Source organism: Acipenser ruthenus, chromosome 29 (genome assembly GCF_902713425.1).
Source record: "Acipenser ruthenus chromosome 29, fAciRut3.2 maternal haplotype, whole genome shotgun sequence".
NCBI classification, from domain to species: domain Eukaryota; kingdom Metazoa; phylum Chordata; class Actinopteri; order Acipenseriformes; family Acipenseridae; genus Acipenser; species Acipenser ruthenus.
In genome coordinates this window covers 5,264,851-5,279,559 of record NC_081217.1, presented here as the reverse complement: position 1 = coordinate 5,279,559, position 14,709 = coordinate 5,264,851, and the positions used below count along the sequence as shown (strand labels likewise).

At 38.7% G+C, this 14,709-nt stretch overlaps 1 protein-coding gene across 1 annotated transcript; it reads left to right on the top strand.

Annotated features, from left to right (window-relative positions):
- The first annotated feature begins 2,006 nt into the window (after nt 1–2,006).
- On the top strand, nt 2,007–5,970 carry LOC117427617 (transcription factor MafB-like). The gene has a single exon (XM_034045815.3). It carries the CDS (start codon nt 2,576–2,578, stop codon nt 3,587–3,589), a length of 1,014 nt encoding a protein of 337 aa, XP_033901706.3. The 5' UTR covers nt 2,007–2,575; the 3' UTR covers nt 3,590–5,970.
- The last annotated feature ends 8,739 nt before the right edge of the window (nt 5,971–14,709 follow it).

Sequence of the window (14,709 nt, the reverse complement as noted above, 5' to 3'; positions counted from 1 at the left end):
TTATTAATGATACTCATCATTATCATCATCATCACCAATCAATAAACCTGAAGCATGAAACTTTATAAATGACCGCACAGCTGCATAGAACTTTACAGAATGTAAGTGGGTATTAATTAAACACACAAGAGCATTTGTGTACAAACAACGCTGGCTAGCTCTGTCGCTTTCTCTGCGCGCAGCAACCTCAATTCCTATTGTGATCAATACCTGGAGGTGTGTAGCCGCCGCCTCTGTGTACGCGAGGAGGAAAACAGGATTAGAATCAAATCGATAGTTTCACATTGACTCATTTACGACCAATTTCCTGCAAATTTCTGAAAACACTTCGTGTTGAAAGGAAAGATTTATTAAAACACCATTTATAAAAAGCTGCAGGCCTACGTCCCTGTACAACAGTCTTTACTAATTGAATATATATTGCATTTCTCCTCACTGATGCTACTTTGCTGTTATCGGTTTATATATATATATATATATATATATATATATATATATATATATATATATATATATATATATATAGTTTTATAAAATGTATACAATGGACAAATAACTTGTTTTTACATTAACAGTATTACATTAGAAATGTGATTTGATCAACGTTGTAATGGATTAGAACTAATTAAATTAATTAATTATACATTAGGCTACTGTTGATGGGGGTGTTTGATATGTATAGCGTCAAAAAACGCCGTGGTAATGCATTCTGTTTCAACACTGTACTTATATAGGGACCACTAAACATATATATATATATATATATATATATATATATATATATATATATATATATATATATATATATATACATACATATATATATATATATATATATATATATATATATATATATATATATATATATATATATATATATATATATATATTTGGAAATAAATTATATTTTTATTACTAACTTTTGGTACGGAAAATGTAGCTTCGTGATGAGTTTGGAAAGGCAACGTGGTAATTCCGAATGAAGCCACATGGGGTCACTCTTTAGCATGTTTTCCGAAACCAGCACAAGACACTGAGAACCCCACACCCCCCTTTCGAGTTTCCCGAACGGTTACAAAATGTTCAAACAAAAAACAAAGCGTCCTGTTATCTCAACAAAGAGTAATTACGCACAGAATCTATACTCCGTGACAATACAAAACAAAATTGGAGGTTTGTGTGTGTGAGCATTAGCGCGTAACGAGTTAACCCCTTCACGTCTGTTATTTTATTATGTGTTTATATATTTATGTGTTTCTCTTTTCCAGGCGCCTTCTTTTCATTAAATTAGCAATAATGAAATGAATGTGCTAAATAGATTAACGAGGTTATGAGTGGCTTCGGGTCTTTTTTCATTCCAAAACGAAATCTGTAAAGCAAACAATAATAATACAAAATGCATTAACTGAACCTAATTGTGGAAATTGGGTGGTGTAATATTTGATGCTTTCCTACCACAGATTTAAAAAGAAACACCTTAAAGTTTGTTGTAGTTATTTTAGAATGTAGATGCACAGTGCAAAGTGTTATCAAATGAAAGCTCGAATTAACCATGTGATTCTACAATAGAACGACCAGGGACGGTCTTGAATGTGTTTCTTGAGGTTCCCTTCGAAATGTTCATTTTTCACTCCGCGTTATTTGAAGTTAACAGCGGCGAAGAGTTTAATAACATATTTTTGCAGAGACAAAAGCAAACTTTGAAAGACAAACAAAATGTATCGTACTGAAAATTTGAAAAACACAATCCCCGTTCAGGGCAAGGCAGTATGAACAGTGAAGGCATTGGATCCCTACACTCTCCCCCCCTCCACCCCCCTTCCCTTCAGGGAGTCAGCTGACTGCCTCTATCTGTCAAACTACCCCCCCCCCCCCCCTTCCCCCCACTACCCCTCCTTACTCCCTGTAACACACTCTCAGCCCTCCTTCCATTGGAGAAAGCCTGGTTTTAACCCGCCTCTTTTAGCGTCACACCAGGCCGGCTATAATAATAAAGCGCAGGCTAAGCATTCTCTGAAGCTCAGAGAGAAACTCAGGAGCAGAGCGTGTGATAGAGGAAGGAGCTGAAATCTCTGCGGTGCAGAGAGGGAAAGCTGCTTTCTTCGCTAAAAAAAAAAACTTCATCCGCACCTCATTTTTTTCTTGTTAAAGGGACTTACAATACAGGACTGCAGCAGGGAGACGCTCAGCTGTAGCTAATGTTTGTCTTAACATTTTTTGTAGCGTTTGCTGTTTTGCAAGAAGGAAAAGACAACTGAACTTCGTACTTTTGCAGAGGGGCTCAAATAAGATTACTTGCTTACAGCCTCTAGTTTGCACAGTATAGCCTAGCGATTATTGTAACAGCTGACAAAAACATAATCTTGATGACTGCTGTGCATTAGTGAAACAAATTGGACTTTTCTCGTTTCGTTTACTACAAAGAAGAGAGTCGCATGTTATAGAAGTCGAGTTTTGCAGCAGTGGTTGGAGTAGTTAGTATACTGCCCCTTGCATGAAAACAAAAGACACGGAAAAAAAGTGAGTTTTGCAGCGTTGGCAAGAATAGCAGCCTAGTTACTCAGATAAAGAAACTATGGCTGGAGAGTTGAGCATGGGAACAGAGCTCCCCGCCATCCCGCTGGAACTGGAATACGTCAATGACTTTGATCTGATGAAGTTCGATGTGAAGAAAGAGGCTCTGGCCGGGTTGGATCGCGCCTCCATCCGGCACTGCAACCGGCTCCAGCCGCCTGGTTCGGTGTCTTCTACTCCGATCAGCACGCCGTGCAGTTCGGTGCCTTCCTCGCCCAGTTTCAGCCCGACAGAGCAGAAGAGCCACTTGGAAGAGCTCTACTGGCTGCCTAGCGGCGGCTACCACCAGCAAATGAACCCAGAGGCGCTGAATCTGACCCCGGAGGACGCGGTGGAAGCCCTGATAGGTGCCACAGCACACGGCCACCCTCCGCCTCCACATGTTCAGCAGCAGCTCCAGCAAGGCGGCTTCGACGGCTACAGAGCAGCCCACCACCACCACAGCCACGTTCACGGCCAGCAGCACCATCACCAGTACCCTGGTGTCCCCCACCATCACGATGAGCTCGCAGGACACCATCATCCGCACGGCCAGCACCATCACCACCACAGCCAAGATCTCGACTGCCCATCCCCTACCTCGCCGGAGTCCCATCAGGAGCTTCACCACCGCCACCACCACCACCAGCAACAGGGTCACCACGGAGGTGGGCTCAACGTGGAGGACCGCTTCTCGGACGACCAGCTGGTGTCCATGTCAGTGCGGGAGCTCAACCGGCACCTGCGTGGCTTCACCAAGGACGAGGTGATCCGCCTGAAGCAGAAGCGCCGGACCCTCAAGAACCGAGGCTACGCGCAGTCATGCCGCTACAAGCGGGTGCAGCAGAAGCACGTCTTGGAGAGCGAGAAGACCCAGCTGGTTAATCAGGTGGAGCAGCTCAAGCAAGAAATCAACCGACTGGCCCGCGAAAGAGACGCGTATAAACTCAAGTGCGAGAAACTGACAGGCAGTAACGGGTTCCGAGATGCTGGGTCCACCAGCGATAACCCGTCATCTCCAGAGTTCTTCATGTGAATCACCGAGTGAGTCCAAATAAAATAATAATAATAATAATAATAATAATAATAATAATAATAATAATAATAATAACAATAATACATAATAATAATAATAATAATAAGTACATAAACAATTAACACATAAATACTATTACTACAAGAAGAGACTATCAAGAAACAATAATCTCATATCTAATCATCTTCATCTGAAAACCCAATTACAAGATAGCTAGGAGTGGTAGACAGAGGAGGCAATTTCTTAAAACTTGTGCAACATCTCGACTTGTAGATTAGTTGCTTTTACTTAAATGTAGAGTCAGATACACTTTTTTTCAGAGACGATTTTAAAATGCCTGCTCTGAACTTTCTTTCCATACTAATTTGCTTACAACTCCCAGACATAACGTGAAGTGGGACTTATTTTCTTGCAAGCGTCTTCTGCTACAGGGGATGCTAGAACAGACATATACAAGCGACTGAACACCTGTCTGGACTAAAAGAGAAAACGCTGGATGCAACATCTGCAGACAGTACTTGCCTGGAAAAAAGAAAAAAGGAAAACAAAGGAAAGTCGCTCTACGTAATAATGCCAACTTTCTTTCCCCGTATGTGCCCCGCTTGAGAATTTAGGACTACTGGATGAGGGTTACATTTTATGCAACATTTTCTTGGTTTCCTGCCTGCTTGGTTATATATATATATATATATATATATATATATATATATATATATATATATATATATATAAACAAAAATCTGCATTAAATATTAATCCTGCATGCTGGACATGTATGGTAATAGTTTCTATTTTGTACCTTTTGTTCTTGTTTATCTTAAACGCATGTTGTCGATCTAAGCTTTTTATTTGTTGTTTTGTTTTCGGGTTATATTAAAAAAAAATGAAATGATCACAAAATATAAACGTTACTGCTTGAGCAGTTTTCATTGGGGGGGGGGGGGGGTGAGGGGAGGGGTGATTTTTAGCTTGTAAATATATGCAATATTAAACTGCACAGGAACTTGGTTAGAGGCTGGTTTTAAATTTATTTGATTTAGTTTTGGGTTTTTTCAAAGTTATGGGCATTTTTTGTGTTGCAGTTGCATTAAAAGACATCCAACTTTGTAAATGAAGTGCACTTTTAATGTTTTGGTTTATTATAGTTTCGGTGTCTGCAGTTTTCATTTTGGTTTTGTTGTGCTGGCCTCCTTAAAGGAAGACAAACAAGGACTACAGCGATACGGTAACGCGACAAAAGTAACTCTCACATGACAGCAATCAGAATTACCAAGCTATACTACAAATGTAGTATTGTGGCACTGCTGTTCAATAATGTCATTGCTGGGGGCTTAAGTTAATGTGTTAACATACACACATAAACAGCTAGAAGTATTCCAGTTACCCGAAATTGAGATTATAGTTTGAGGGATACTGATGAAGACAATAATTCTATTTTATAGAGATAATCGCAACTTTATACAATCAGATATTTTTTGTAGATTTTTAGTAAATCGATTATTTTCAGTAACTGTGCCAGGAAATGTATTGGTATTTTCAAATTGCACCAATGTAGTGTCAATTGAGCCATCCTTTATAAAATATATACTGTAAGAAATGCGAACACTGATTTATTTATAATACCTGGAGTGATGTTTTGCACCTGTAAATGAAAGTGTCTAAAATACAACAAGAACAACGTGAGAGAGCTGAATTTCAATAGATATTTGTGAATATTTGTAGCATTCTTCAGACGAGTTAAACAGTTAGATTTTTAATCTGGTATATTTTACGTTTTCCTTTATTTTTTTTCTGCCGGTCAGTAAAAAAAAGGATTCAGGTTCTGCACTTACAAAAAAATCCCAAAATGAAAACTGTGTGTGTGTGTGTGTGTGTGTGTGTGTGTGTGTGTGCGCGTGCGTGCGTGCGTGTGTGTGTTTCTGTTTTAATTTGAAGTTTGTCCTTTTTTGTTTTCATTGTTTCTGGTTCTGCTGGCCAGATGCATAGTTTAAGTTTTTTTTTAAATTTTTTAATTTTTATTATTATTATGTTTTAAATTAACAGATATAGAGTCAGGATCATATGAAAAAGCATGGTGCTTGCATTTAAAATAATATTGTTAAAAAGAATCATGCATTAAAAAATACAACCTTTGATTTGTTACTGATTCAACTGTGTTGAAATCAAACTTAAAACTGCAGCAGCGGATTTTTTTTTATTTTGTATTATTATTTCATGTATTTTGCAATGGGGATCAATTTTCAATCCTGTTTATATAAATGAAAAAGGACTGTAGTAGTTCCATTCAGGCTGGTTTCTGTTTTGTCTTATTTTTTGTTGTTTTTGGAAGAAATGGTTTCCTATTTTGCTTATTAAAGTCATTGAAATGGCATTTATTTTGAGGACTTGTTTACTGGTGTCTTTTTTTTTAGTCATTTCACATTTGAATAAAAAAAGCATTCACATTTTTTAAAATAATAAAATAAGCGTTTGTAAAATAACATGTCGTAGGTCTAAGTTAATTAATTACGATGTTACTGTGAACCAAATATTGAGACATTAAAAAAACGATATTCTCATTAGAAAAACAAAACCACAAAGGTATTTTGAAGAGAACAAACACGAAAGCAAACAAACAAACAGAAGGTGGGCAGTAATAGCATATATCACAATGGATTATTGGGGTATTAGTAACTCGCTTTCTTAAAACGACACCCTTCCCTAAATGCACGCCGCTTAATACTGCATATCAGCGGTGCATTTAATATATCCAGGAACTTAAGTGGTGTTTGATTTCATTGCATATAGAAAGCTGCGCTATATCCCACTATTGTTGAAAAATCGGGCACCTTACTTTACTGCATGTAATAGGCCTTGAACATTTTATTATGAAGACTTTGTGAAACTACCGATGAGAAATTTCTGTCGCTTTGGTTTAACTGTGATGGAATTTCAACTTAAATAATGTATCTGTTTGTTATTTATTTATAAATACATTTCGGTTTCAATTTTAAGCATGCGACTATATCTGTATATCAGAAGCAATAAACTTCGTTCGCTCTCAGAACTCTTCACTCTCCTCCCTGTTTCCTTGGAACACAGACTGCAGAAATCCAGCATACACGTGCACTGGAAAAGAAGATCTTTGACCTTGCAACGTTGCGAGACAGAGAGCGTGCGAGGAACATTAACCATTTAATTACAGATTTTATTGCAGCGCTATGCAGCTTTCATTCAATTACATTTTCTGACAACTGTATTTTTATGCAAGTGACTGATTCAAAGACAGGAACCACATTCACCATATACAACAAATGTAAAGGTACTTACAAAAAATCACACAGCGCTTGTTAAATGTCTTTTTAAGTTAAACATAATGTTTGTGTTACATGTAGTAAAGGCGATTAGTGTAATCAAACTAAGCTACATTTAGTGATACTGCTTTTTACCTTCTTGGTTAACCACCCAGATAGCTGTATTATTTCAATTGAAACCAATTTAAGTGTTTGAATCATTTATATTTTCCCCAGGCTGTGTTATTATCTTTAATATTGGACAGATGTGTGTGTGCAGATGTGTATGTATGCATGTGTGCATGTATGCATTTATGTATGTATGTATGTATGTATGTATGTATGTATGTATAAGTGTTTGCACACAGATTTAAAAATATTGTTCATATTTGATGCAAATATGTTTTAAATATGAAATTACAGAATTAAGCATTTCCAACCAAACTTATCAGTCAGACTCTCCATAGATGCAGCTTTACAGCACCAGTATTTGCACGATATTCTTTTTTTTTGCAGTTCTTTTTTCTTTCCCCTTCCTTATTATTCTTTTGTTCCCAGTCGTACATGTTCTCTTTCTATTATAGGAGAGTTTCATGGGCAGCTCCGTGGATGATGTTCAAGAAGTGAAGGCTGGTGTCACCGTGTAACCTGTCAGTATCACCTGATTTGTATTATGTATTTATTTATACAGAGAAATAAAAAAAAGAATAATAATAAAAACAGACTATTACCGGCAGGAATTATTTACGGGTCGGAAACATCAGCTGAGGTAATACGGACACATATAAATAAATGAACAAAGCAACAAAGAACATTTCTTTTAACTTCCTATTTAAATGACCAAGTTGCATTCAAGTTTCAGGCTGCTATAAAACAGAGATCAGCCTTACCAGAATTTGAATTTTGGTGGGATCAGAGTCTTGTGCCAATGTATTTTGTGGACACATTATCAATTCCATAATTGCTGCATAGTCACTCCTCAGTGTTCCCTTTGATGTAGTCTAGAGCCCCTCATACTATTATTATGTATTTCTTAGCAGACGCCCTTATCCGGGGCAACTTACAATTGTTACAAGATATCACATTATTTTTACATACAATTACCCATTTATACAGTTGGGTTTTTACTGGAGCAATCTAGGTAAAGTACCTTGCTCAAGGGTACAGCAGCAGTGTCCCCTACCAGGGATTGAACCCACAACCCTCTGGTCAAGAGTCCAGAGCCCTAACCACTACTCCACACTGCTGCCCCTCATACCCTAACTCTCCCTACAGCAGTTCCTGCAGTACCTTTACATAACATGAGGTCTTTATCATGGTTTCCACTCCGATCTGCATTAACCTGCTTTGGGGTTGATCTCCCACTGGGATAAGCCACAGCTATATTCAGGGAATCTGCCTGAATTGCATCAACCACCTATATTTAGGGGTAATCCCATGATAACTATAGAGGGATTCCAGGGTACCCCAGTGCAGTAAAAAAAAAAAAAAAATCCAGCTGCAGTTTATCCAAGCAGGTATAGCTTGATCAAATGAACCCCGCAGCCTAAGCAATGCTCACCCAGTGTTGGTCACCCCCATCTTCTCCACATTCACAAAGAACTGCGAACAGGCTTGCACATAATCAGGGCTTTACCTTATGCTAATAAACTACACCCACTTTTATAACCATTAACTGACATCATTCCGTCTCTCTCCATCTTTCTCTCTGCCAGTTTACTCGTCAGTTTTTACCTGCCTACTTCAGACGACATCCAAAACAAACAACAAATAGGATTAAGAAGATAGTTTGCGATTGGCAGAGACTGGCGAGTCAAAGAGAAGTCAATACAAGCAAGCTCTTCTGACACACAGGACAGAGACCAGGGTCTGTTTTCAATGAGGGCCTGAATGTTTCTTGGAGCAAAACTGCACTTTTCTATGGAAAAAGAAATCGCCATTGCCGGCGTACATTAAAGATCTCGAGTGCCCCACTTTACAAGAGGTGACCCACATTTTAAATCTCCCCTCCCTTACAAAAATATACAAGTGAGGTTTGTATAGTACTTTGGAAAGTACTTTGGTGTAGAAATATTATAAGTACTTTGCAGTACCTTCAGTAGTTTTTTAGGGCAGTTCCTTTCAAAAATATCATAGTAAAAATAATTTCCGATGACTCCTTCATAGATTCGTATGAGGCAATGTGAGCCTGGATCCTTTTCTGTGCCATGTTTGTAAGAGCCAGCAGGCACAGCATGGCTGTCACAGAAGAACATACATGCATCGGCTGGTGTTTCAAGAAAACTTGAGATACCTCCAATAGCACACTCAACACAAAGACAATGGGGAGTGACTGTAAGCATCCAACCACCAAACCTGGAACCCTCAGAACACCATCACAATGTAACAGAAAAGGGAGGGATGGGCAAACATTTAAAAAATAGTTTTTGTTTCACAGTGATCCCGCAGTTGTGAAACCCAGATGTTTGTTACTTGGTGACGGTAGTCAGTTCACTTCAGAGAATCTGGAACTGCTTTTTTCTGTGAAGTGTGATAGAAGGAAAAGACAGTGACAAGTGTTTAATTTGTGATTGAACATCCCTAAAAAAAGCAGAAGTGAAAGACATCTTTCAGTGGGAAAACAAGTTAAGGTACAGAATTAATCTCTCAGGCAAACAGTGATTTTATTAAAAATATATATTCTTTTACTTTATCAAGAATGTCAATTATTCTATCGTATATATCAGAGATAGTCTAGACTGGGATACGTTGCATCTCAGTTTTCCTTCCACACCTAATATGAATCCATTCATAATGCAGTGTTTTTGCAGATTTTGTGAGTTATTTGTTATTTTGTTGTTTTATGTATGATATAAGCATTTTCATAAAAGTTTCAGTAAGCCAAAATTGATTATGATCTTTTGCAGCAGTAAAACACTGCAAAATAGAGTTTGTTTAAAAAAAGTTAACTTGCATTTTTTACTTTTCATTCCTTGGCATGCAATTTGAATATTGGCATTGATTTGGAATCCTGTTTGAATATATATTTTAAAAAAAGTAAAGTAATCTTGACTGAATGCTTTATGAATCTAAAGAAGAACAGCTCAATTGAACTGCTGAGAATGGTCCCTAAAGCACAATGACACAACAAATACCTGTGGAGAGTCTGGTGGTCTCAACACTGGGATCTCAGCTCCAAACTGGGTGTCAGTCTGACCCTGAGAGGATAGATTTTCACCCAATCCACTTCCCAGAAAAAAATCATACCACGAGTCTTGTGTAATAAAGTGCGTTCTCATTGATTCAGTTCATAAAAACAATCTGAGATCCTGTGGGGATAAAAGGCTATATATATATATATATATATATATATATATATATATATATATATATATATATATATATATATATATATATACATATATATATATATATCCTTATATATATATATATATATATATATATATATATATATATATATATATATATATATATATATATCAGCTAGTGTGTAATGCATTCTCACAGGTTTTTCCCATTTGCTTGCCAGGGGACTTGCACACACGCCACATCCCTAGAAGCTGCAGAGAACATCGCCTTTGTTGACTTTTATTGGTACTGACTTTCCTGCTGCTCCACATCACAGCAATTTCCTTGCAAATTAAAGCACCGATTTCCCAGGACAACGCAACGTGAAGGGAGAATTCTTCTTGGCAGCTGGATTACAGCTGCATGACAAGCCACTTAATTTAAACCGGAGGGAAACCGGCAGCTTAAGTTTCTTGTAGCACGTTTGCATGGGTCAGATATTCCACACAATTCACTATATTTGTATACAAACCATGTTTTTATCACAGTCTCCAGAAATCCTTCAACAACTCCTGTAGAAAATGTGGCAGTGAAAAGTAATGTATTTATTGCCCAGCTGCTTATAAAATAAATGCATTACTGCTCCAGTATGACCAATTCTTGCAATGTTGCTGCTTTACTGTGTATTTAATATGTTTAATCATGCATGTACCATATGCATGTCTTATCATGTGTCGTCATGCTTGGTTATATTTTACCATGCCATTCACCGTTTGAAGATTGAAGACCAATCATATTTTTTAGCCAAGCAAAAAAAAGTTTTGAGCCATTGTCTAACTAGTGTTGTTTAGCTTTACCATATCTTACTAATATAACATGTTACCCTGCTTTTACAATGGTTCTCTAATATTTACAAAGGGTTCTGAATTTTACAAGCTCTGTTACACTTTTGTATAGGTTTGAGTCATGTGCACTTCCACTGTGACAACCTGATTTACAAAGAAAAATAATACAGCTCTCAGGAAACCCTAATGTTTGGTATAGATTAATCTCAGCAGCTGGATTACTGGCCAAGCATCAGAAAATAGCCGCCCCGCATTCAGAACCTGAGCCTCTGTGGCAGCCAGCCTCATGTCTGTGCTGTTTGGCTCCTGTTGGAGTGCTTACATTAGCACTATGAGCCCTGGCCAGGTAGGCTTGGCGGTGCTCAGATTTCTCTGTAGAATGGCTGCTGCTCTCTCCTTGGTAAAAGGCACACATCATCAAGATTATGGATTGGGGCTCATTGCTGTGAAGCCATGGGTCTTCAGTCAGTGGAGAGTGTAAAGCAGTGCATTGTTCAGGTGATGTAACTATCTTGAAACTACCAGTGAAAGTGGAAGCAAAGACTGGGCCAAGCAGGTACACAAATCATTTCCCAGCTAGTATCAACCAGTAATAACCTAGCCACCTCACTTTCTGGTCTTGCGGGGGTAATGAAGCTGCCTCCCTACATATCACTCAGTGAAGATGAGCAATGTCAAATAACCCCATGGGTTTTCCATGTGGCTCTGTGGCTGTATGTACTGTAGCATTTGTTTCCTAATTTGTGGCTTGTTTGGAGATAATCAGGAGAGTACAATGAAACACCCAGTGCAGTGTATAGTTTTTTTATATGGAACCGCTGCTTTTACTAGGGTTTGGTTTTCTAGACAGAAGTAGAGTCTGGATTACTGTGAGGTATTTCTTACGCAGCAGAAGAAGACACAGTGAAGAACTAATGCTATTATTGCCTAACGGTCTGTGACTATTGGAAGTTGTGAGATATTCATTTTCTCAATATATCAAGCAGGTAATCAGCTTTTACTGCTCCAACATGTTCCCTGCGAAAGCTGGTTCATCGGGTTTGGGGTTTCGTGTGTCGGATTGCCTCAGGGTGAGATGTTATTAACACCTTGATCTCATCCAGTCAGACAGCTCCTCTCTGTGACAGCAGGCTGTGTGGATGTGTGGCTTCTAGCAGGGAGGACCAAACCATCTTAGCCTGCCCCGGGGCTCACGGTTTCTAGCTAACTCTGTGGCACGCCTTCCCTTCAACACACCCCACCTCCAGCAGCTGCCAGCAGAGCACGGCGACGGGTTGTGCTGCCCTGACACTCTTACCTTACCAAAATAAACCTGCCATGTAATTGTGCAGATGCTCAGTGCTCATCATCCTTAAACATTAGTAAAATCAAACAGGTCTTAAAATAGGCACGCTTCAAAACATTTACTATCCCATACATCTACACCAGATTTGACATGCATATACTTTAATCACATAACAGCCCACATGTAGAAATATGTAGCCCTCAATAATCATTAGGCCAGTGTTGGGGAAGTGTATGGAATCACAGCAAGGTTTATGTATATTATGCCACAGTACTCCCCTGTCTAGCACTCTGCTTCAAGCTCTTTAAACCCAGTTCCAGACAGACCCAGGCTGGTGAGCCACTTCCCCCCACTCTAGCAGCTCTAGCAAGATCTGTGTTTAATTTTGTGGGATGATCCATTTTTAGACTTCCTAGTTTGGAGTTGCCACAGTGCTGTTCTCTTGCAACATCTGCAACTGTTTTTCAGCAAGGCAGTGAGGAGGATTCGGTATCAGGCATCAAAACACAAACACTTGCTTGTTTAACACATCTCCCCCTCATCTTTTTTCACATGCAATATATTTCTGCCTGTCTCACTCACACCCTAGGTTTAAACTCCCAGATCCTGTATTTCTCAAAATTCCAGCAAGACCCTTGTTCAAAGCCCCAGCCTACATAACTGCACCCTTTTCCAAAATCAACTCTGTGTTATTAGGACAAACAATCTCAAGTACTGTAACTGCAGCTTCCTTATCTGATAGCATTGCTGAAGTGTCCCGCAATCATGTTCAGTCTTATACTAAAATATTATCCCTTTGTGTGTGTTTACTACATTCTTTCTTAGCAAGCAGTGCTAAATGTATCATTAATCAAAGCTTTTTGACAGGTCAAGCTTTTTTTATGTGAACCAAATAGAGATGATCCCACTTTCACTTTCAAGTACTGTCGTTGCTATATATGTACATTTGACAGGAAGTATCTTCAGCTGATGCTGTATTTTCAAATGTGCAATACAGAACCAAAGTATGTTTTAAATGTATGCCAGTTGCAGTTTTAAAGCAAAGCCACATTGATAATCACTATACACAACAGCATGTATTGGTAACAAGGTACCTGATTTAGTAAGGTTGTTACTACTATGCACAACCTGCACCATTTAGTGTGAAAATACAACTTAGTTCCACTTTTGCATCCATGTGATCCAGAAAGTGTGTAAGAGAGAAACAGGGGGACTGGTAGTGGGATTGATTTTAATGGTGGCTAACCCTTTAAGAAATCCAGATTAACTGGGGAAGCTATAATGGGATTATGTGAGTGTCTGAATTCTGAGCTCCATAGTGGGGCTGATAAGAGATTGTCTGTGTGGTTCCAGTCCACGTAAAAATCACAGCGGAATTCTTTTATGCACAGGATTCTTTTTTTTATTTAACTCCGGTGGGGGGATGGATCCAGAATTAGTTCTAATAATGAACTGCCGTGTCTCTGGATTGAACGTGGCACCAGTCGTTTGAAGGAAAGCGAGCATTCACGTTTTGAAAACCCAGACGGTCAACCTGTGCAGTCGTTTTGCACCTTTCCTATGCCTGCAATCTGGATAAGATGTTTGAGAAATGTGTTACTGACGTTACAAGTTTGATACCCATCGTAGATAAAGGGGAAGCCATCAAACACCATGCAGCTTTGTGAACTTGTTGATGAAGAAATTATTTTGAAAAGGGAGTAACATGTGCCTGCAATTTGCCTAGTCAGCACATAGCATTTTATTGACATAAACACTATACAGCTCTTGTTTGAAATAATGTTTTATGTGAAACCTGCCTTGTTGTTTCCCTGGCATGTCCATGGGCACAGCTGCAGAAGGATGGAGAGAGTTTTACTCCCATCCTCAAGTTTAAATGAAGGGGCTCCTCTAATGCTGCCAGCCCGACCCAGCGGGGTTCTAATTGAAGAGTCTGGCTCAGCATAAAAACAGGGGATAAAAATACCACCCTATTTATACGGCTGCAGTAAAGTCCCTCTGTTATCAACCATTGAGCACCTACTGGCATTCCCCTAATAAAACCCAACTGTAGCATACCATTCTAAACATAGCACCGTGTTGTTAATTGTATTATATTAAGGCATAATGAAAGCGTTAAGTTCAAGACAAGTTCAAGTTTTCAAGAAAGTGTCTTTTTCAGAAAACTGTCCCAGTATATTCAACACGTTCATGTGTTTACATGGTTAGGAACCATTAATCCAATAGCAATGTTCTGATATATTTCTGAAATCTGACATGCACATTTGCCACGTTAAACTGGCAGTGTAGGCAGGTGTTGCAAATTTAATGTATCTTGTGGATCTGATTGCACTTTACAGTGCAGATGTAGACAGATAGAGCTATAGATTGATAGACAGATAGATTGACAAAGAAATGGACACAACGACAGCCATGTAGTGTCTCATGTCA

Bases quoted from the DNA above. Each gene is read 5' to 3' on its own strand.
- LOC117427617 (XM_034045815.3), top strand. From the start codon at position 2,576: ATGGCTGGAGAGTTGAGCATGGGAACAGAGCTCCCCGCCATCCCGCTG.